At 43.7% G+C, this 25,316-nt stretch overlaps 1 protein-coding gene across 1 annotated transcript in view; it reads left to right on the top strand.

Annotated features, from left to right (window-relative positions):
• The window catches only part of LOC149362794 (caspase-14-like), a 90,657-nt gene that overhangs the window by 37,094 nt on the left and 28,247 nt on the right, over positions 1-25,316 (top strand). The window contains exon 2 of the mRNA XM_089573224.1: positions 24,057-24,146. Coding sequence (XP_089429350.1) covers positions 24,057-24,146 — 90 coding nt within the window. The remainder of the gene's footprint in view (positions 1-24,056; positions 24,147-25,316) is intronic.

Genomic DNA, 25,316 nt, shown 5'->3' on the forward strand with positions numbered 1-25,316 from the left:
ATGCCGACGACTGCATCCTCTATGAGAAATTAATTTAAACTGAAGGTCAAGTCTGGCTGCATAACTCCACAATAATTTCCAATATTTTCTTTCGCCAAAATAATATCTCCTTGTGAGAGGTGGCATATGTAAACTTTGAAAAACGGGATACATGAGAATACCACTAAAACAGAACCTGCTTTTTTATCGCTACGCTGCGATTAGTAATTTTCTTCATCAGGCTACATAAGTACCTGGGCCTATGGATGTCCAATAAACTCTCTTAGACCAAGCATGTTGACCATGTTCTAGCAAACGATCTCTGATGGCTTTTTTTTGTTACGACGCTCGCTCTTGTTAGCGACCCTTCGTACACGCCTCCTTGCTTGCAGCACCATTATTAAGCCAATCATAGAAAATGGGGTAATTATTAGGGACCCTTTTACAAAAGCAAACGTTAATAAAATGGAATGCATTTAAAAAAAGGAGTACGGCATATGTGTAATTAATGTCGGTGAACATCGGTCAGTGACCTCCTTAATTAAAAGAAACGGCTTTCCTTATATTCTAAACAGAAATCGCGCATATCGGTTGAAATTCCTCTTTCATTTAATTACTAACACTTTTAATGTGAACATCTCTGATATCCTTACCTATTCCTATGGGTACCGAACTAGAAATCGTCGTTTTCTTGCAGTGACCCCCTTAGACACGGTAGTTAATGGTTTTCAATAATCCTTTTTTCCTTGGTCCTCCACTGATTTTAATAATCTCACCTATGTTTTGTCGCACAGAAATCATTTTAATTATTTGAAAAATAACTAAGCTGACCGATAATACTTAGAGTGCCTCGTTTTTTGCTCTTTTCGAGCTTTTATTTTAATCATTGTTTTTGTTTTGGCATATGCCTGTATTTTTGTATTTTCAGATCTATATTTTGTACCTTCTGTGACCTAGTACGCGAGGTTCCAGTATTAATAAATAAACAAATAAAACAACGTTTAGACCCTACCACTTTTTATAGGAAAGAGCTGTTACCGACATTCCTACGAATACAAATGTTTATCCACAGGATATGAACGATCTCCTTACCTGGGTGGCCAAACTGGAGACACTGCAGAACGTTGACTGCATGGTGGTGGGTCTCATGTCTCATGGGGACCGAGACATTATTTACGACGTGAACGGTGATGAAGTCTTGCTTTACGAGGATGTCTACAATCTATTCAACAACGAGAACTGCCCAGGACTTCAGGGGAAGCCCAAGCTGTTTTTTGTGCAAGCCTGTCGAGGACGTGAGCATTTTACTTTGTTTTTGTTAGCGAGGGTTTCGAAAAGCACATATATTCCAGTTGCTGGCGCGTTCAGTAGCTGCGGCTTCTCAGAGAGCAGCAGTGAACACGCATCCGTATTGCCTTCGCCAGTGGGTTCCGCGTACTGAGAAAAACATAATCTGTTATTGGCTCAAAACAGCGTTCGTCTTGACTTTTCATTTATTGCGCTATGATAAGTTTAGCTATGTCACACAGCTCCTCGTTTTATTAAACAAATTTAGCCTTACGAAGGTCACTGCGCAGTGATCCGCGTTTTCAAATTAGACATCGAAAAATGCCTTATTCTCAATGCCGATTTCCTTCAACCTATTCTCAGAAATTCCACAAAAATTTTAAGTACATGAACACCAGGTGCTGGAGCAGTTCGTTTTGTACCTTCGTGTAGTTGGTGTCAGAGCAAGTTTGCGCAAAATAATGTAATGAACATATCCAAGAATTCTCTCCCTTGAGGCTGATTCCTGAAGCCTTGTCCAGCGATAATTTGTTTTTCGGAAAGCCTCGTACATTTTCCCAAACCTGCTTGCCAGGAAGCACGAGGCCCTTAACTTCAATTGTTAGGCCTTTTGTCATGTGCCCGCAGTTGCTGCAACGGGTATTTTCAGTGGATGGACCGATGCTTTCAGGTTTTTAACCTTAAGTGTCCCATGTGAAGCTCAGAAAGTGTTGAGACTCTGGCGCTGTGATGTTTAAAGCAGCCTGAAACTGGATCTTTCTCCTGGCCAGCTAGTCTCTTGCCGTTAAGAGGCAATGCATTCAATCCTCTGATAAAATAACGCACAAATAATGAATTATACCCTAACCTGAACTACGCTGAGAGCAATTTTGCGCTGGAAAAATCAACACGGGCTGGCGTTAATATTACTTTCGCCAGTAGAAGCCGCGTCAATTGCCTTTGATATCAAAATATTCCTTTCCTGCACAAGGCACTGCCAGTAGTCAACTTCCGATTTCCATTGGGCCGCCTGAATCTGAAGCCGGTTTGAACTCTTTTAAAAGTAAATGTATGGAGGTCGTGCGTAAAGTACTCAAATTCTTAAGCGGCCCATGACTGTAAGTATTTTAATGCGTGAATAATCAGCAGCAACTCATTTATTATGCCGCTACTAGATTCACTAAATCTAAGCATAAATCTAAGCACAAATTGACGATTTAACCGGCTATAGAGTGACTGCAGAATTTTTAGACTTATATGTAGGTCATACTTATGAAGAATTATTTGCCCAAAGATGAAACCCTCGCTAAAAACGATACTACTAGATTCATGGTAGAAAAAAACTCACTGGATGATTACGCATGTTCCTGTTTGCGATGCTGTCGCGATGCTGTTGCGAATTTGCGGTGCTGTTGACATCAAGAAAGTTAGGAACAAGTTGTTTTCAGAAAGTTGTTGTGTATATTCTGGAAGTGGGACTGCCACTTCTTGTCGAGTTGCTTATAATGGCGAACGCGGCCTTGTGGTCCTAGCATTGGCATATTACGCACTAAGACGTACTCGAATTGATTTACGATTGGTTTGCTTTGAAGGACTAGATCTAGGGAGTATACGGCAGTGAGGGAAATGACTAGCGAGATGAGCGGTGCAGTGGGAGAACAGGTTGTCACAGTGTCTGGTCTTTTTCCGTACTACCTTCCCTCCCCTCTATTACTCATTAGCGTCCACCTGAGCACAGCAGCACGACTACAAAAAACAAAAGGGTGAATGTTTCTTCATCCTATTGCCAGTTCAAAAAATTCGGCCAATGCCTCTACGGGCACCTCTTAACGGTTGTGACAATAGATCTCGATTCATATTGGCTGTCTAGCCTTAAAAATCGAACTTTACATATCGGCTGTTTGGCTCCTCGCCTCTACGAACATAGTTTCGACGTTACCTACAAGCTGGGTCCCAAGCGCCAAAACGCCCATGCGCCTTCTCGCAGCAGCTACCGCTGTCTTTAGGCCTTCCTCCTACTACTCCTTCACCAGAATGCCATGCCACCCCATTAAGTACCTGTTCTGCATATCGGCGCAGTGGTGACTGCGGCTTTTGTCCAACACCATACTCTTTTGCCATTTGTCACTTCCTCCACTCTACGGCGCGTTGCCACTTTCAGCCCTCTGCAAATTTACGCACGCAAAGTCATTGCCGAAACAGTCGGTCACTCAACGTGAATAATAGAGTGTCGTTTAAAGTAGAAGCCCGGTTCACATATGCCCCATTCAGGTTTCTAACATAATTTTCATAACGCAAAGAAATGTTTGTATCTATGACACATTGCACGTAGTACGGGAAAAACGGTAGCGGAACAAGGAGAGCACCAGTCAGCGTGAATCGATGCCTAACCATGCGATACGAAATCTCTTGTTAAGACTTCACGTGACGTGCGGATTAGGAATGGAGAGATATCCTGCTGTTTCTTCTTCCTTCCTGGGTAATCTTTTGGAGTTAATGCTTCCTTGAACGTTTCTTCGGAATGCAGGCTCACTATTAAAATTTTACTCTCCCCGGGTCTTCCCGTGCATTCGCACACTAAGGGCGCTTGATTTTGTTTCATTTGGTCTGCGTAACTTAAAGCTGCATTGACGAAGACGTCTACTCTCTGTGCGTTTTAAAAGGCAGCCCTAATTTCACCGGGAAAGTGCAGCGGAATTTACAGTATCCTTATGTCATTCACGCACTCTAGGTGACTAGCTCGTTCTCAAATGGTGCAAATTTTCTCCTTGCACCAGCTGGTTAGTTCGGAAACCTCTTGTTAAAACAGTACTCTTTCTGTCACTATTCCGAGAGATCACTGCAGTGGTTCTCAACTAATCAATTTTGGGTTTGGTTAAAATGTTCCAATATTGCCTCTTTTTAATCAAATCAAATCAAATCAAATATTTATTTCCATCAGGTGCTACAGATGGAGGGCTACGGAAAAAAGCTGCCACTTGGCGGCTTGGCGAGTCCGCAGCCCATATATAAGGCAGCATAATGTGCAGGCATATTTAGTGTGACCTAAACAGAATGTACACAATTTTGGCACAACTGATTACTGGCAATCTAGGGTACTAAAGAACGGCTCTCAAACATAGAGCTATAACTATACCTATAACTGTCCCTTTTTGGCATTAAGACATAGCTTGGCTTATATGTACGGTAAACGCGGGAAATGGAGAGCACCACATGAAGCAAAGACGAAGGAAAGGTAAACATTGAACTCAAACCACTAAACATAGCGCGGGTAGTCTGCGGTCGTCGTGCATTCTTTCTTCGTCTTTGTCTCGTGTGTCGCGCCGGACCCCATGACGTTGACGGGTTTTTTTCTACCGCCAAATATAGGCTGCTACAACGTCACGTTTTTTTAGATTTTTTAATCATGGCATCATTGTTTAGTTATCCGCACACTTCGAAGCGTATGAAATGAAATTAGTTTTCTAAGTGTCTATCGACCACTATGTCAAGGGTACAGGGGCGCGTGCTAAAAACCTAAAGATTATACGGGAATACAACCCTGAGTCCTTTAAGAATCTGAGGTGTGTTTTCCCCACTTTTCTTTTGAGGAAGGTTGTGTCCGGTCTCTCTCGAAGACTATGGACAACCACGGTCTCCGCACCGTAAGCCGCCATGCTTTGAACGTTAATTTCCACTAAGCTGCGCTACCACTCTGTACCTATCTTGAATGCAAAGCATGAATGAACCAGCAAGCGCAACTTACAATTCACTCAATAGAATTAAAAACATTATCTTGACGATGATGAGGAAGAAATGGGCTGAGGCAGGGCATGTAATGCGAAGTCAAGATGACTGTTGGTCCTTAAGGGCAACAGACTGGCTTCCAAAGAAAGAGAAGTGTAGCAGGGCGCCTCAGAAAGTTAGGCGGGTGGATGAGATTAAGTTTGCTAGAATAGGGTGGCAGCAGCTGACACCGGACAGGGTTAATTGAAAAGATATGGAAGAGACCATTGTGCTGCATTGTGCATCGTCTGGCTGATGATCATAATTAGGAAGATTTCAAACGAGTGATGCCGATCCTCTTTTCCACCTGACGAATTAGTTAGAAGCCTGTTACTTGACATGTTGAGAAGCGTGTGGTACAGATGATGCTTTACGAATCCTAATGTTCTATAAACTGGTGATGTCGCGCTAGTTAGTTGCAAACTACAAAACAGATCACTAAAAAGTGCTATACCTAAACACTTATTTAACTGGAGTGCTTCTATGTGCGCGTCAGAGATTACGTAGAAAACTAAGGAATTGCGATGACGGTGGAAGAAAGCTGAGTAAATTAATTTGTGTTATGTTCAATTACCCTATTGTAACACCAATTCTGGGCAGCATTAAGATCTCTTTGATTCGATGGATGATCTGTGGAGCAGTAATAGCACGACAAAGTAAAAAACAGTCAGCAAACATACATTTACAGGAGTTCGGATTTGTCGGAAAGTGATTAATACTGATCAGAAAAAGGAGAGGGCCAAGTACAGATACCTGAAGAAGGTGTCATATCATTAGGAGGGATTTAGAGAATGGGCGTGGGCACGGCATATAATAAGAAAGCAAGATAACCGATGGTCATTAAGAGTAATGCACTGGACTTCAAAAGAAGGCAGGTGCAACAGGGGGTGGCGAAAGTTAGGTCGGCGGATGAGATTAAGAATTAACAGGATAGGGTTAACTGGAGAGATATCGGAGAGGCGTTTCCCCTACAATGGGTGTAATCAGGTTGCTACAGCTGATGATGACGACAGCTTTTGTTGGTTACAGAAACTTTCTGCGAGCGCTTGGCTTGAAACCGTTCAATTCATTTCAAATAGTTGGGATTCGGATTTAATCGGGAAAGTTTTATCACTGTGCGTTGATGGGGTACCTTCTCGAAGGAATCAAAATTTTAAAATGTGACTTTGGTTTGTTGATTAGCGTCAGTGTTCATGAAAAGATCGAGTTAAGAGTGGAACCACTTCCCCGCGCTTGTCGCTTCTACTACTCACTTTAAAGGGACACTGAGGAGAGCACTATTAATATATTTTTTATAGCAAAATCCGATAGTTCGGCATGTCATGGCTTTGTTGCCACTTGGCCGGCAGCGAAAAATGCATTTATTTCTAAGAAATTTGGATTAGAAGTTGAAAAGGTTTTTCCCGTCGCTGTGATTCAAACTTGGGATTCGGCTATGACGACAGAGGACTAAGTGACGTGAAACATGACGTGATGCAGACTCCGTGATTTCTGGCTGCCAGCAGTGCGGCCTAGCAGCAGCCGAAAAGAAAGCTACCGCCGGCCGCACGTTGAAGGCATCTATCGGCTATTGCGGCCGTCGCTACAGTCGCTTCGCTTACGTTTGCACCGGCGTTTTGCGAGCGTTACGATGGATCTCGTTCTCGAAGTCGTCAACGAAGTTCTCGCAAATAGACACCTTTAGCATACCGTGTACCTTGACACCGCTAGCGGAATACCGGGAGCCCGCCTAACGCCGGCGAGCAGGCGCTGATTGGTCCCGATGCTTCAGGCGAGCGCGTAGCTGCCCGGCACGTGGCGCCATCTGGCGACGTCAAGGAGATTTGCGCATGCATTGGCTGCGCCTCAGTGATTTGTGCTTCTCGTGTCCTAGCGTTGCTAGAACCATTGGTTCCAGCAACACTGTTTTGGCCTATGATCTCATCACGCTTGTACTTGCGAGTTTGGCCTGTGGCGGCGATACCTGTATTTTGGTTCTTGCTCTTTTCTACGTTACAAGAGCTTTGTTGTCAGTATGAGTGGCGTTTTTGTAATCAGGAGCTTGTATTCTGTTGATACAAGCCAACTTCAATTTCTCCTCAGTGTCCCTTTAACGTCTTCGAAGCAAAGAATAGAAGTGTTCTGTAATGCGCGCGCTGGGTCATAAAATTGTAAAATCTCCACCATAGTTTTCTTTTTTCGTTGATTTTCTCCGACTCCGCCCTACAATGCCATGGCCTTGCGAGTACAAAGCATATGATCGAGACTTATTTTCCTTGAACAAATTCGATTTTCTGCTGAGCCATACACATGCAGCTTTACTTGCGAACATTTTGCATGCAATGAAGTCGCGCGATGCTAGACGCGCAAACAACCTTGAGCTTCATACTTTACGCTGAGGTGGAAGCTGCTTTTCAAGAGATCCAATAAAAAATTACTTATCCTCTCTTCATTTAGACCTTTCTTCTTTCCCCATAATTGCATACCTGTCTACGTTTCCAAGAAAATGCTTGTTTAAGTTGGAAAGTCCTTTAGAAGCGATATAAATGTAGTGACAGCCTTGGGAATTGTGGCCATTGATCATGGTCGAATAGTTTCTCTGACGACAAGGACTGCCACATCACTTTTACAGCAAACACCTAGTCTGCAAAGCATTTTGCCTTGTGGCGTTGAGAGCGAGATACGAAATGTTCCTGGCTTCGCAAGCCAGCCAGTCGGCCTCCATGAACATTTTTTATGTTGGATTTTGAGAACCGCCAGCAAAGTTCTGGCTCGCAGGGTAATTTGATCTCTTTCTGAGTGTTGAGATCGGCATTACCATGCGGAAAGATAAAACTGGGTTTCACACAAGGAGTATACTACCATCATTAATTGAATATTGTAACCAGCGCCTGTCGCCTGTGATTCAATATTCTAACCAACGCCCATCGGGTGGCCGCGAATATTCGTTTTGGGCTCGTGTATTTCATTCATTTCTGCGATAGATTCCCAATTTCCTCCAATTTACCGCAGCATACACTCGTAAAAGGGATAGAAATGCTTTCGCGTATGAGAAGTGAAAATGAATGAGAACATAGAGAATTTAGTTTGAATTTTTTTCCGAAAGGCAGCCGCCTTCTCACATAGAAAGAACAAGAACTCTAGTATTGCTCTCCTTTTTGCATTTCAGCAATGGAACCGCTAACTTTTACAGAACGACCTTGAACAGAGAAACGATGAACAGAACAAAAACTCTGTTGGTTGTATGTGTCCCAGTTTGTTCTGTCAAAGGTAGCGCTCCCCGTTAAAAATTATATACCAAACTAGTCCCAATTGTCGATTTACTGTCACTGGTAGTGCTCACCAACGACAATCCTTCAGTCTCTACGTTGCTGTTTCCAATCGTATTTTCTTTCATTGTCAGTTTAAAACCATTTTCGGCTGAAGCTTTCCAGGCATAATAAAAATACAGCCCATAGTGGTCGCAGTTGTTTCTAAAATTCTCTTTTCTTAAAGAGGGTTTGTAAGAGTTCTTAAACCGGTCTTAAGAGTGCTGAAAATTGTCACGCTTACTATGGCGCCCTGTCTGTGGTGGACTGAGTTTCCATTCGAAGGATGTCTGATCTAGATGCATAGTTCGAGCTGCTAAATCACCCCCCCCCCCCCAAACCCTGACGCACGTTTCTGGTGACAGTATTGTTCTTAGCCCCCTTGTCTCTAGCTCTTCTATAGCAAAAACTGTCGTTTACCCAAGCATTCTGGCTTTTACGCAGAAAACTACAGCTGCGGAACCCCAGCCGTTGCCAGTAGGGTTGCCAACACCGTTGCCAACGCTGCTGACACCTGCCCCAGATCCGCTGACACCATCCCCAGGTTGAACAACTCAGCCGACGGGTCAAGCACCTTGGCAGAACCAGGTCGCGCGGCTTCGTGGTCAGACATGTATATCGCGTATGCAACGATTCCAGACTACGTGGCGCTTCAAAATGAACTAACTGGCTCGTGGTTGCTGTCGGCGATGCTTGAAGTGTTCACTGCAAATGCCCATGACAAGAGCCTGGACTGGCTTATGCGCCAAGTTCACGAAGCTATAGTGAACCGAGCCTCCAGTGATGGCAGCCGTCAGACGCCATGCACGATGCAACTGGGATGGAGGAAGAAGCTGTTTTTCTACCCCGGCCGCAAGTGCTAGCTGCACAAGGAGAATCACTGGCATGTCCACTTTGGCAATGAAACAAGTACATGCAGAAATATACCATAGAGCTGCGTGGTTTCTGTGCATGGCAGTAGTCTAGAGGGAAGTTTGCTGTTCTAGCCGCTGTTACAAAATTTAAAAAAAAGCAGAAACGCGAAGGAAAAGACATAGAGAGGGCTGGCACTGCTTCCATATGTATCTTTTCTTCAGGAGAACCAGCACTGCAAGTGTTCCAGGATACCCGGCCGCAAACGAAAAAAAAAAACGATTTTTGCAATAAAAAGATAGCTTTTACGGCAAAATAATGGGTGGACGTCACAAAACAGGGGAATCATGGTAACTATTAAGCAGGTTCAGTAAATAGTAGTGAATTACTTCTTAACTGTTACAGATAAGCACCTCATTCCAATTAGAATTTTGTAGACGACTATTAGTAATAGCCATATATGCTGTTTCGAATGATGGGATGAATGGCCAGAAAGTGTATAGCCACTGATATGGCTGTTACTAATTTTCAACTACTTATCTCTACTTGCAACCAGGTGCCTATATTTAATAGTTAAGAACTCAACCATACGACTTACTTGACGTTCTTACTGTGGTGCAAAAGCCAAGTGCTAATCTAAAAAAGATCACTTTTTAAAAATTAGTGGCCGATTTTCTGGAAGCAGCTGGTAGACTATAGACAAGCGCCGGCAGGAGCCAGAACAAACGGCCGGTATCTTTCTAGCGAAATTTCAAAATATTCCTTGTCTCATCATTCCAGGTCTGTGGTGTGTTTAAAAAAAAACAGATAAGTGTGTTGTGGGTGGCGTAACGGTAGATATTTTTCCGTTGTGTAATTCATTATTTAGTGTTTTTTGAAGGCCACAGCTTCACAGTCACCTAGGACACGTTCTAGACACCTTCTGGAGAGCGAAAGAAGGTCCAGCTTTCCTTTGAAACTATCTCAATGAGCAAAGAGCATTCTCTGCATCCATATGTATAAATGAAGCATCATAGTGTCAGTTTATGTTGCTACAGTGGTCTGTAAAACCACTCGTTCATTTGCGCACAGTGCATTCGAAGAAAGTGTAGCGTACCATCGTGGTCCGGCAGCAGAAGACGACGACAGCCCTAGCACGCATGCCAAGCACGCGCAGACTGAATTACGTGGCTGCTTAACTGCATGCCGGCGGCACGCTGTCCCGTTCCCGCCTGGCTGAACGCGTCGTGCCAAATATATTTGTGGAGACCCGACGACGACTCGCGTCTGCAATTCATCTCCTTAAATTTGGTGATCCGGACGTGATGCGGTGCCGGCAGAACAAGGCCTCGGTGGTGAGGAACCAAAGTTCCGAGTCCGATGGCCAGAAGTCTGGAAGATTGAGGGCGGAGACCGCGGACTCAGGAGGTGAGAGCGTGAGAGGAGACGGATACGGTACATGAGTGGAGGGATCCATGGCCAGGGCTTACACGATGGAAGGTAGGCGGGGTCTCAAGCTCCGGGCGGTGGTAGCCCTAGCGAAGCGGCTGATGCAAGCGCAGGACAGGACCAGAGAACAAAGACGCGAAGTCCGGAGTCACCAAATTTGTGGAGAGGAATCGCAGACGCGAGTCGTCGTCGGGTCTCCACAAATATATTTGGCAGGACGCGCTCAGCCAGGTGGGAACGGGACAGCGTGCTGCCGGCATGCAGTTAAGCAGACACGAAATCGAGTCTGCGCGTGCTTGGCAGGCGTGCTGGGGCTGTCGTCGTCTTCTGCGGCCGGACCACGATGACACGCTATGAAAGTAAACATGGTTTTGCCGTAGTTTCTGTGTGTTCCGCGTTTTCCATGTCATGCGCTGAATAAATGAACGGAAACTTAACTGCGCAGGCTCGCAGACTGAAGTCACCAGCTTTTACAGATGAAGTAACATTCGTGCTTGCATTGAAGGGCGGAAAAAATATAAACGAATGAAGCACTTGTTGGCCTCTGAGACAAGAAATAAAATTAAAATGTTGTAGTATTTTCTTGATACATTAATCAGATTCATCATGAGTTAGAGCACGTAGGGAGCCGATGTGGCATATATTTTGTATTCCTGAGCCTAGAAATCTGGGCAGAGTGTGCACTATTTTGGAATTGGAGTTCTTACGAAGAAGGTCACCGGAAGAAAAGGCGGCGCAAACTGAATCATGCTTCAAAATAATCCTTTGCACACATGCGGCTTGTATTGTATTGTCTTCAAGTGCGAAATGTACTATTATCGTGTGTAAGCGATCGTACGACGCAATTCCACATCGGCGTCTATATTCCCGCCCAGACGGCGGCGGTCGTCTCCTCGAGTGGCGCTCAAGTGAATCTGGCTCGGTGCGCTTGTCCGCCCTGAGTGCTTACTGCATCAGCTGCCTAGCCTCTTTCCTCTCTTCCCGGCGCCGTCTGGATGCCGGTTGTGTTTATGATGGTTGTTTTTCGCGAGTGTGCGGCGCGTCGACAAATCAGCGTTGGCGGCGGGAAGCGCAACGCAGTGTGTGTGGTGCGCGAGCGATCTGAGCGGACATGTGCAAGACAGTGCGAGCCCCATTGAAGTGCGCGAACAAGAATTGAGTTCTAACTGCAATATATCCGTTGTTCATTCTCACTAATTTGTGTATGCTTCGCGTGTTCTTACTCGATCCCCTTCCCTTTCCTTTTTTTTTCTGTCATCTCTAACATGTGCACTCGATAATGTAAAATAAGAGTCAATTGCTTGTGGACAATTTTGAATTTAAAGAAAGGTATAATGCGTCCTCGCAATTTCTCTTCCCTGCAACCAATGTAACTGAACATGGGGGTGGTTCTCATTTAAATTAGGCAATATATTGTTGAAACATAACATCAACACGAGAAAATATTGAGGAATTTGTTATCCACGGCAAGAAAGGCGCGAACCGAAGACATTATTCTAGTCCCTTACTTCGCATTAAGCATACGCGCTAAATACCGGCTCTAACAGGTTGTTTCCGTTCACCAATAGTACCTCCTGTCGAGTGTATGTTTGTTTTGTTTTTTGTTGAATAAAGTTCATATTGAAATCAGCGCTTAGTAAAAGTACCTGTTTTTATTTATTTGTTTAATTATATGCCCTTTCCTTAGGTTCAAATACATAATAAAGAAAAGAGCCAGTATATGTGATCAGAAAAACTGAGGAAATCATAAAAGCGCATAGTAATATCACCAGAAACACAAAGTGGTTATTGTGTTGGAAACTGCATAGCAAAAAAAGCAAGAAGATACGCTGTACACACTCGTTGACAGAAAGAAAGCACAAAAATTAGGGGCCTAACAGTGGTCAAAAACAAAGATGAATGGTAGAACAGTCGATCAGTATATCTAATACAACAAATGAAAGGAATGAAAATGGCATATTCAAGAACCGGCTTAGAAATTTTCGAGGTACTTTTAAGGAGGACATGGTCATTATTGCGTATAAATGATGCAGGCAATTTATTCTATTGTTTTTTAAGCTGTAGAGCACACGTCAGCGCCTTGTTTGTGCGTTGAGTGGTGTCCCGTCGCCGTTGTCTATCGGTGTAACCGAGAGCGCCCGGAGCACCGCAGAAGATGAAAGCGCGCGAAAGTAGAGCGCAACGGAGCGTGGAAGACAGCGATAGCCTGAAGGCGGGCTCCGCGGCAGCTGCCCGCCAAGAGGTGACGCCAGCTCTGCGCGTGCCGCCATCCGTTCGCCCAAGGCGAGCCTCAGAGGCGACGAGTAGCTTTGCGCGCCGCTCATGACAAAACCCAGAGTCGAAACCTTACGTTCGGCACTGTGCGTTCCGTATGCAGTCACCTAAGGTTACAGGCCCGAAGCAGCTGCGCTCATAATTCGCATTACCGAGAATGGGAATCGTCGAGAGTGGCTCGTTATGATAATATATTTTCTCTAAAAGAGGGAGTGTTATGGACCTTAGGAACATAAACATTTGAGTGCAGTGGGGTCGTGCGGGGACCCTGGGGCGTGCCCCGAATTCCTGTTGAAATAAAGTTTTTTCTCTCTCTCTCTCTCTAAAAGACGGATGCATGCTATCGTCCTGCGGGTAGCGAGCCGTTGAAGTGTTACAGCTGCTTTCATTTCTGACACTGGTAGTGCGTTACAGTTAACCAACGTAAAACGCACTGATCTGTTCTGTGCTGCTTCTAGTGCTCGAGTTAATTTTGTGTGATGGCGGTCCCATACTAACGTGGAAGGTTGTAAATTAAACATCTTATGCAAAAAAGCTGTCTAAAGTTGCCTTTACAATGATGATGGTGCAAGATAAAAATTACATTTTAGTTAACCTAGGTTTCTAGTGCTTAGGATGCAATGAACATAATTTGTGATTTACACGGCATTCAGTTAGTTATCTAACAGCAAGGGTGCGACATCATGGCACGTAGTCTAAAGGCAGTTTGTTGTCGGAAACCTCCGCTATGCGCTGGTCAAGGAGCGGATGCCCTCCATCGTTACCCGCTTTCCAACTACGGAGCCCTGAGACACAATAATTTCATTAGGCCAAATAACCTCTGCGTCGTGCGAATCTCAAGAAAAAGTCTAATATGCTGCGGTTTTCACGTAAAAGAACAGGAATATTTGTAGAAAACAAAAATCTATAATCTTAGAATAACACAATAAAGCTGCACAAAAAGAACTAGCACTGAACGACAGGAATAATTACAAACAATTTCACAGAAATATCCAGTAGCATACAAGTAGCGCTAAAATACAGAGGGCTACAAAGGCAAAAACAGCAAAAGCAAGACAACGAGAAATAAAACTTCCGGGCTATACGAATGGCCAAAATATCAGTCTCACGTCACGAAGGCAATCAAAGGGAGACCTGTTTGACGGCGAGTCAGCTGGCAGGGTCACAAACGAAGGACCACGGTTGATCAGCTCCACAGGAGGCACCCGAGAGGTTGAACCTCCCCAAAGCGCGCTGCCCTCACGGGCCGGTGCTCACCAGTTTATCTCCTTCCTCGGGGTTGCGCTGCTCGGCCGCCGTGGACACGAGCCACCGGGTCAGTGCGCCGACGAGCCCACCGGAAGGTTTCCGAATGTACTGGTGGCCCGCCAGCAGTTTCCGGGTTTTGGGAAGCGGCTTGTTACAGTTCTTTGACATTAATCTAGGACATTAATCAGCTGATACTTAACCTACAGAATGATCTTAATTCTCTTGAGCGCTGGTGCCACATTAACCGCCTGTCCGTGAACGTCACTAAAACTTGTTTTCAGATTTTCCATCCCCCTCAGAAGCCATTGCCCATCACACCACTTCTATACCTCAATTCTGCTCCTATTTCGTCGCAAGATCGAGTTTCTTTTCTGGGTGTTGTCATTGACCCTCACTTAAAATTCCATCATCATGTAGCTGAAACGTGCAAGAAAATTTCTTATGGGTTACGCGCACTAATTAAAGCCCGGAGCTATTTTCCAGTCCAAACTTTATTATCTCTTTACTACGCATTCATCCACAGCCACTTAAACTACGGTATCTCATCTTGGGGTAACGCCTATCATATTCATCTCTGGCCTTTAATAAAACTGCAAAAGCAAGCCATGCGCATCATAACCTATACCCCTCGAATGTCACCCTCCCGCATTTTGTTCATAGATTTAAACGTTCTACCTATCTCGGCCCTTTATTTTTACAACATTGGTATCCTATTCTTTAAGATTCTTCATCATCATCTCCCGCTAAGCATATTTTCTCCCGGCACGATCATGAGCAACATCGTCACACGTTTTGCGCTGCGTACTAACTTTTTACTACCTAAGGCCAGAACTAACTACGGGAAACAATGCCTTCATTTTTCATCCGTATCATTTTGGGACTCTTTGAACATAGACATCAAACAAACTAATACGCTTTCGTTATTCAAGGTCAAGCTAAAGCTTTTCCTTCTTAATTTGTAACTTTTTTTTTGTTATTGATCCTATATATCGCGGCATCTGTGAGTGTTTTACTGTACATTATCCTGCAGTACATTGTTTGTATTTAAATATTTCAATAACTAATATTACACTATGTACCTATATTTATACTGTGCGTCATTAAATAATGTGTTGTGTATTTTATATTATGTTGCATATTAAAATTTATTTTCATGGGAGGTCCCGCCCGCGGTCTTGTACCATGGGACCTCTCGCTGTATACAATTGCAACTTTGGTTGTATTCCTCAATAAACTTTCAACTTTCATCTTTAGTTGGCATATAGGAAACACTGTCTTAGAACGGCAAATGAGCATCGCTTTGAATTTTTCATTGTTGGATTCCATATTCCATGAGTGGCACCAGTTAAAGACGTTACGTATTCAGGTCGGCCTGATGTCAAGGAGCTAAGGTGCTGTTCGAATCACTGCTTTTTTTTTAGTATATTACGCACTAACCAGCAAACAAACGCATTTGGGAAGAAACTACATAGAGTAAGTCGTTTATACATATTAGGAAAGAGATAGGACCGAGAACTGGTCCTTGTGATTCTCGCAATTTGACGAATTCCTGAAGCATCTAGTGCCGTTAACAGTGACAAGCTGTACAGGCTTATAAGGAAAGCATGAAAGTCGTCCAATGCAGTTGGGTAGGTATTTAGAGAAAGTCATCATCATCAGGCCGACTACGCGCAGTGCAGGACAAAGGCCTCTCCCATCTCTCCAATTAAATCTGTCCTGTGCCAGCTGCGGCCATCCTGGTATTCCAGCAAACTCCGTGATCTCATCCGCCCACCTAACTTTCTGCCGCCCCTTGCTACGCTTGCCTTCTCGTGGTATTCACTCCGTTACCCTTAAGGACCAGCAGTTATCTTGCCTTCGCATTACATGGCTTGTCCATGCCTATTTCTTCCTCGTGACTTCGACTAGAATACTATTAACCAGCGTTTGTTCTCTGATCCACTCTGCCCTCTTCCTGTCTCTTAAAACTCGCTGCGGGCTCCTCAATTTAAATTGAACCCTTTTCGTTATCCTTCACGCTTGTGCCCTAGAGAAAACGTAGTTTAGGCAAAAGAGGAGAGTCCTTAACAGTGAGAAAGTCCTATTTAGCACGATCCCGACCAAGAATCTTGTGTGACGCTTGGAGAAACTTGGGTAAGCTCGGTTAGTTCGCACGAGCGTGCGCCAGCTGTAGAAAAATGGAGGGTGACCTTGAGGAGGGTCTTGGCCAAACCTTGCCTACCAGCCACCCATGCGGAAATAAAATAAATATTGCCAAGACTGGGTAACGAACCCCAGACGGCGCGAACAGATCAGCTTCGCTGGCCACCGCATGAGAGCACTATGCCATCGCCGCTTTTTTTTTATCGACTTCGCAGCTAATCACGCGTAGTTTAAACTTTTCACCACTTTCCACTTTCCAAGCAGTTCCAACCAGTTCTATAGCCAACCAGCCAAAGACATGCTGCTTGATGTAAACTCGGTTTAGCTACATTATAACACTACAACTTTCTTTTTCTTCAATAGCTTCATAGAAGTCAAGAAAGATGAAGTCAGGACTGCTTAATCTAGAAGCATGCGCATGTTGTGGGTAGAGGAAAAAAGTCGTATATCACATGAAAATTTCTTGCGAAATCAAAGTTGTAATGTGGAAAAAACTACATCTTCTAGGAAGTTGACAAGTTGAATGACGACGACATGCGCCATTAATTTCCAAGATATCTATGTATATATTGTTACGGGGAAATACTATTTACATTTATTTACAAGCAATCGGTGAATAGTTCCTAGCGGCGAGCATCAGGAAGCACCAACGCCAGCAGGAAGCACCAGCAACCTCTTCTTCTTCGTGCGACCCTTTCACGCGAGAGACCACTTCGACTTCCACTTCCTCTTCGTCGTAGCAATATTATGTGTCTGCAAATGTATGGCTCATGCGTTTCTCCTATTTCATGAATAGGAACTATCCTTCCGGTCGTTTAGCCTTTGGGTAGTGAGGCAGAATGGAGAGTCTGCGTGAAAAGGGCTGATAACGGAGAGGTTTCACTTTGCACTTATGTAAAGGAATACATTTGGTGAATTTAAATAATATTTATGAAAAACCTGAATTTAGAACAGCATGCTGTACTGCAATCAAATGCTTATTTAGGGCACTATAACATAACTTTTTTATATTAATGAAATGCAGATTACGCTACAGCATACTACACGTGATGTAAAACTATTTCTTACAACACTTATACAGGGCCAGCGCTTCATTCTCCATCAGTTCTATAAAACTCTCATTACAATAATATAAAAACAGAAACAATTCAGAGCCAAGCCGCGGGCTGGACCTCCTCTGGACACCGAAGACCACACTCTATTGCAGAAATGTGGAGTTTCAGCCCCTTGGAGCTCTTAGAAACTGGCACGGATAATATCCCCTGAAACTACCATTCCGGGTACTCCAAGGACAATTCAATGTAAGGAACGCAACGTCCAATGTCTTGCAGCGCGGATCCTCCACAACAAATACAATCACGTTACGCGCAAGTAGAAAAAATGTATAAATATAAATTTGATGCATTCCTTCATATCCCACGTGATTTAAATGCGGAATATGTTGGCAATGCGCATGGTAGAACAGAGTTGTCTGCCTCAATTCAACCTGTGGAAAACAGGGCAAGTTGAACGAGACACAAAAGAAAGAACACCCCACCCGCGCTGACGCCTCATCATACCAAACACACCACACCACAGCCAGCGCATGTGGTGCACCCTTATTTCATTTCTAGAGCAATTGGCGCTGTGTTTGACCGTTATGAATTTTTGCCAGAAGGCACACACTTCTGCTTTGTCAAATCTGCGTGCAGATGTTTTCGAATGTATAGCTTCATGTCGATGTGTTCAGCATTTCTGAATATTTCTTTTTTTTTAACTTCTGTTTACTTCATGCCCTCTTCGTTAAAACCCTCGCAGAGGGCGGACAGTATAGTTACATGAATAATTAACGCAGAATGAAGGTGACATGTCCAACCTTTAAGCCACGCCATGGAATCCGTTTTTCTGCCGACAAACATTGCTCCCTTCGCCGAGCAACACTTGCTTTGTTGAAAAGAGCCCGAAAAGATTAGCCTCTCGTCGCGCACTGACAAGCCTATCTGGGGCTGCCTTCTTATCGACAACCCACTCCGCACATGCGCGCGGACGAAAGCGGCGGTTGTTTTTCTTCAGTGATATTCCTCTCCTGCTGCAAATGCCTTATACCTGACAAGCCATCGAACTTTTCCCGTGGTCGTATGCCCAAGTCTTTATTTCTACCTGCCCCTTGGCAGCTGGCTCAAGGTGCGTATCTATATTTCATTTGTTTTTGTTTTTGTTGTTTTATCCGTGTTGTGAATTTTTCTCTTTATTGCGTATTTGTACTTCAGTGTCTGTTGTCAATTTTGCAAAAAGATTTTCAGTTTGCTAGTATTAGTTGTGTTGTATTTTTCTGATTAGGCAGTTCGGGCGTAACGCTGTCATGTGTCTGTTTTTTAAGATTTTAGCAGTGTCTTTCTTTGTGTGTCTTTGTGATTAGGCTTGCTACCCTAAAGTATGCTGTTCTTTTCCTGTCAAGCGTTCTGTTTTTTATTATTGCATATGTGGTTTGCCGTTTACTCACCTGTCTCCTGTTATGTTAGCCGGGGTGTAGGCCCCGTCAGGAGGCATGCTTTGTCTGCCTCCTTTAGCCTCCCCGCGGGGGCATATTGTAATTATGGCCGAATAAACTTTTCAATTCTGGCGTGTTCTTAAGCACGCGACGTTAGTAAGCTGCCGTCACAAAGGCCTAATTAAGGAGGGCTGATTCAGAACGCCGTTGAGTTTGTTTGCGTTATTTTTCTTTGATCTTTCTTTGTTTCAGATGTCGTTCAGTTTCGCCATGCTGTTTTGCAAATCTTTTAATTGTAATTTTGTAGAATAAAAGAAGGTGTTGTGATACCCGGAGCTCCGATTGCCAACTAATGTTTGGTTAACACCTTGCACTTATGTGATAAAATAGCAACATAGTAATACGGGTATTAACTTTTTATCAGCCTTTTTAAGAGCACTCGAAGTATTGATGCGCGATACAATCTGCTAATTATTTTACCTCCTCCTAGTACTAATATTATTAAACATTTTTTATTAAAGCAATTATTATTAATCTAGCAACTGGAATTAGAAGTGTGAAAACACGTCCTGAAAAACCAACTAAACCGGTTAGTCGCTTGTTTGTTAGGCTGAAAGATTAATTTTTCAGGAACTACAAATTGTTCCGTACCAGTACTCGACTCTTCAAAGACGATGAACGGACTAGGTCCCCACGGATCACCTGTGTCCTAGGCCTACAGGCGTGTCTTCCATGCACATCTCACCGTGACAATCACAAAGACGGAATACTCGCCTCCCATTTGTCACCCACCAACAGTTCACTCATATATTATTAGCCTCTTCGGTCGAGCCCCATATCATCCTACAGCCAACTAACTACCTGCTACCATCTGCGCAAGTATTTATGCCCGTGATAGCAGCGCTTGCGCTGACACCGCCCGTGTTATTGGTGCCAACAGGCTCTGTACCTCCCAATACACTCAATCTTCATTGTGACTCTCGCTACCGTGACGTCCACCACTCTCCGGGATTCAGTGTGTGACTATGAGCAGCGGCTCACCCCTTGAGCCTCAGTGAAAAACGTCTTCCTCGCTAAACCGACCGTTACTGCGTTTTACGCAAAGCTAATTAATCTGCACCATAAGTCCTTCTCCTCTCCACCGTGCATTGAGGTCGTCCATGCCTCACGTATAAAGCCTTATTCAAACTCCAGCGTACAAGTAACGTACTCACAGGGACTGTTCTCTTGAAGCGAAGGGCAGTACTACGTACGAGTATTTAGTTTTTAGAGAACAGCGGAGTCCTTGGTCCTCATGTCGAAGGTTACGACGCATTTGCGCCTGCGCGTATCATCAGATTTGGTTTTTGAGGCCACGGGCTTTTAAATTGCTCTATACAGTTATACTTTTCGGCAATGAATATATGAATACCTTGCAGTTTTCTCAGACAAAAGCACCTCACTTCCCAATTTGCCTTTCGGCTAAGAGTATCAGTAAGTTTTTGTTCTCTAAGCTTGTGTTTTTAAGAAAAAATACAAAAGTTAGAGGCTAGCTTACCGATGATAGGGCACTACTTATCCTGCTGTCTTCGCGTATCACATATCTCTGTAGCTCGGTTGTCTCCCAGCAGTGCGTAGATTTGACCACTGAAGCTATTTGAAGCTATGTAGGAACTGCTTCTAAGCAATGGTTAACACCGAAGATATCTTCATCCAATTTTTGTTATTAAAAATGTTTAAACTATTTGGCTGCTTCCGGATAGCATGACATTTGTCCGGCAACAAAAAAACGCGGTTATTGGAGAGAAAAATAGTTAAACAATTCTGTCTACCTCGATTAAATTCGTGACGCCGTCAACGAAAAATGGTTGTTTCGACCAATTAGTTTCAACGCAAACGGTATTGTTATGTAGCTTCAGGGATCTGCACGATGATATACGTGTCGACGCACTGCAGCTTTCATACCAAATCTATCGCTAGTGGCGACAGCTGTATTAGTGTGCAACCGTTATTGCGACGGGCAAACCCCGGCCAAGATCTTGCGATGATTGTGGCTTTGTGCCAAGTTAAATAAATAAATAAATAAAAAATTAATGAAAGAAATATTTCCGCAACGAGGATTCCACTCCGCAGCTTCACGAACAGTTCAGCTGCACTGGCCGAAGCCCGAGAGCGCTAGGCTCAAGTCACTTTTTTTCGTTACTGAAACTAGGCTAGAGCCGCACCCGTTTACGCCTCGTTTTGAACTGCAACGCAGTCTCGCGATATGCATTGCACATCATCTTCCTCATCCAGTAATACTAGTATAGCACAATTCGCGCTTTGAGCAACGCGGCGGTAGTGACCCAGACATGTGCGCTGTATGCGTTCTCGTGGACAATCTTGTGGCACAAACACGGCACTTCAGCAATACGCGTTGGCGTTGACAACACTGCTGCAGAAACGCGGCACTGGAGCATATATGCCGCTGGCATACATTGAGTAAATTGGCTTTTACAATGAAAAAGTTGAAGTCGCTCATATCTGGCTCACTGGTTAAGTGGACACCTCAATCACGCTTTCAATCACGCTTTCCACCTGCAAAAAAAAATCCGTGCTTTTCAAAATGCTTCGTGTTTGGCAATGCTAAACTGCCAGTTAGTTTTTTCTTTATTTTTACACCTCTTCTTCCATAGAAGGGCTGCGGTTTTAGTGAAATTAACCTCTTTCTCGAGAAAACGCACTAAAGAATCAACATAGGCTAACTTCAATTTATCATATTTGATATCTTAACATTTTTACGAGCTGAGTATGTCCGGTAACAAATCTTAATTGCACTACTCTAACACATTTAATCTAGGAAGTAATTATATATCGTTCATAAATTCCTGCTGCCTAATTACTCTTTTCGTTCTAGAAAATAGATATCCTTCTAAAGGAGCACACCTCATCTATTAAAAAGTCATGCAGAAAATATTGATGAGTATATAACACCCAAAACCTTCATACGCACTGTGCAGTGCCTCAGTAGACCATAAGAAGAACTTCCATATAGATTTTAGCAGGATTTTACTGTCATGAATCTGTAAATTGCTGGTGCATCGCGCTGTTCTTTTCCTCGGGAAATATGCGCGCGGCCACACACTAAACTGGCCCCTTCAAAGGATGTGTTCCCTTTAGTGGACTGCGATTCAGATCTGCGCCGAAGTTTCCAAAAAGTATAATTTTTATGGGTTTGTAAATTTCCAAAATTATCATTGAAATTAAATGAACAAGTCTAGAATGAACTCCGCTCCACTGAAGACTGACGTCATGGTACCGACAAAAACTGAAAATATTAGTCTTTCGAAAAGGTTATTGCTGCTCTAAGTAACACTCTATGCTGTAATCTAAGTGTATCTAAGTAGCACTCTATACTCTCATGTTTTTGCATAAATCATATTAAGAGCCGTAAAACTAATACAACAGGTCACATTTGAAGAACGAGTCGGAATGAGTTAACTAAAAAGCTTAAAATTATTAACTAACAGAGTGTAAGTCAATTCTTACCAGTGGTCAATGACCATACACTGGTGGCATATGCAGGCCAAAATATTTTTTCCTGTTGTACTCCAATTCTCTTCCCTTGCATGTACGCAGTTTTTATAATATGAACACAAATGCATCATTCAGAAGCTTAATTCACTTTCTTGATCACGGCTTACCAATGCTTACGATCAAACCTAAAGCAGTGGAGGTTTTGCATGTGGAGGCTTGCAAGCATGGACGGCGGATGGTAGATTTGTGCTTGATCTAAAACTTCATTAAAAGTCACTCGCAACAGTTATGTCAACTTATGACGCCATGGTTCCTCTTTGGCTCCATGTGACCATCAAGTGGAAGTGTTGCGAAGAAAATCGCCCCAAAATCTTTTCTGCGTTATCAGGGCACCTGAGCCTGCACTTTCCATGCGAATTGAAGGTCGCAAAACTACTCAATATGAGAGTAAACAAGCTATGAAAGTAAAAAGATACGCAACGATGTTGACGTGTATTCCCACATTAGGAGCCCTTGCCCCCTGTGAGCCCTTTGTGTATCAAAATCTTCAGAAGCTCGTTAAACGGCTGTCATTTCGTAGTAAAGAGCTCCAAAAAGCCACTGAAAACAACGTCCAAGATTACGACCAAAGACTCTGTCACAGAATGCAGAGAACATTGAGAGCAATGTGGGTATTGCGGCTGGAAACTAAGGAGTGGATTTAGAAATAAAAAATATTCTTAGTTGATATTGCTCGCTTCTTTTTCAGAACTTAATAACAAGCGTCTATTTACATACCGCTACTTTTTACGTAACCACCGTTTTAGCCATGCGTCACACAACAGAAGGAACTTTAACACAAAGGATGAGAGCCGAGTAAATAAAGGGCCACCACAGTAAAACCACTAAATGTAAGCCTACATAGACATGGCAGACTATGGGGATAATATATGGCCTTTTGTGGTAAGGGAGTATATTCGAAGTTAACGCAAATCTAGCACCCAGCAGATAGGCAGCAGGAGGAATCAGAATAGGTAATTTGTGGGGATATGGAGTGATAGCTCTTGCAAAACATTTTAATTCGAGCTTAATAAGAGAGGCTTTGTCCTGCAGATATTACAGTCTGATGATTGAGATACACAGAAACGATGATCATAACATTTTGTATTGTGGCTTTGAAAATCACAATTTTTATCAAGCATATCTGTTGGGATTTTGAGCCACATAATTTTTTTTGCCCGAAAACCCTCTTCCGGCACCCAGGATGGGGCCTGGCCAGAGGCTCCTGAGACTTATCCGCATGCGACGCACGCACGATTGTATCATCGCCCCTGCCTGCGAGCCCTGTGCTTGTCAGCTCGTATATACAGACCGAAGGCTGGCACAATCCACCACCACACCTTACTGTGAGGAAAATACTCTAGCCATGATAGATCGCTGTACAACAGGAATACTATGAATGCGGAGTAAAACAAATGTTTAGAAAATAAAAAAATCAGGTAAGCTTTGTTTGCTTCGTCACTTCTAGAAACTGTTTTTCTTTTAACGTACACAATAAATTAAATCTAATAAGGTTAGTCTTCTAGCATTCATTAATCTAGAGTACTTTAGGCAGCGTCAATTTATATAGGCCGGGTACAATTTATTGTAGTGTGAGTGCAGCGTTGAGTTCCCAGCAAAACAGCCACACATTAAGCTCCCTGCAATTAATACAAGAATTATTCAAGTGCGCATGCAGCATTTTTCGAAAAAGTGCTTCTAGTGAAGTTATGTGTTCAAAACAAAGACTCTTACGGCACACCTACGTAGGAATGGGTCACTATTTTCACATAATTAATGGTTTGCGTTTTTCCTTCCCCTTTCAATTGCAGCGGCACAGGGATACCATGCTCAGCACTATCGACAGCTGCGGCTCTTGCAAAGAGGAGGTGTCGGAGGAAGAATACCGAAGGAGACTTGATGTATGATTTTTATTTATTTGCATGTTTGTTTGCTTATATTTGTACTGAGCCTTGCATTCTTTCAGCTGCCATTGTTCACTCGGCTTCAGATTCAGGCAGTATCTGAAGCTGTAACTTTCTGAAACGTTCCATTCAAATGATATCGATAGTTTTAGTCCGAAGAGTGCGTAGAAAAAAATTGCACAGGAGATCATTGTATCTGTTGCTACAAATTTAAGTTAGCAGTAGTGGTTGTACATTACGTTTTAGTTTGATCTGCTTCCCATGATCTGTTTTAATTGGATTTATCCGTCACTTTTCTCTTCCGTGCTGAGTCAGCTTTTAGAGGTGGGTGGAGACTGCTGAAGCGTGCAGCTGGTGGGTAATATCTAGAAGCAGGAGGCGAGTTGTGGGTGAGGCTTTATCATGGATGGAGATGAGTGTGTGGGGGCGACTGGAGTTTCTGGATGATGAAGAGGGGTGTTTGCTGCCAGTGGATTGAGCTTCGGAAAGATACAGGTTGAAGGATGGTCGCATTTTTACTAGGTGGTCCGTGGCGTGGACCCACCATAGCGTGAAAGCATCACAAGCAGACTCACTCACGCGCAACCACACACGCACGCGCAGACGTGTCCACGCACGCACACACATACACGCACATACAGGGTCTGTTCTGAAAGTAGCAGGACTGATTTTTTCCTGGGTGAACGGGCGGACGAAAGGCCGTCTGCGCGTGCAGGATCGTTGAAGGGGGATATTGGGAATGCTGGGGAAAATCGGCAGTCGGCTCTCGGCCGTTGAAGAGAGGAGGTCGCTTGTACTGTGAACCCCTGTCGAAACGTCTCGTCACGCAGAATCGTCGAGCGTTTACTGAATCGGCGATAGGCGATCAAATTTTGAGTAAATATTGGCAAAACGGGCAAAGAGACTCACAACATGATTAAGGAGGCCTACGGTGACGCTTCCATGGGTAGATCAGGTGTTTTTTGAGTGGCACAAGCTTTTCCCAGAAGGTAAGGAAAGACTGGAGGAAGACGACCACTCCAAATGCCCTTCGACCAGCAAGACCAACGAAAATGTGTAGCGACTGAAATGTGTAGAGTTTACCTAACAGTGATCTAGAGTGAGTATCAGAATGATTGCGGATGACTTGAGCATTCCTAAAACCAAAGTTTTTGAGATCGTGACAGA

The sequence above is a fragment of the Amblyomma mixtum genome, chromosome 2, assembly GCF_055824585.1.
Source record: "Amblyomma mixtum isolate Tamu chromosome 2, ASM5582458v1, whole genome shotgun sequence".
In the NCBI taxonomy this organism is placed as follows: domain Eukaryota; kingdom Metazoa; phylum Arthropoda; class Arachnida; order Ixodida; family Ixodidae; genus Amblyomma; species Amblyomma mixtum.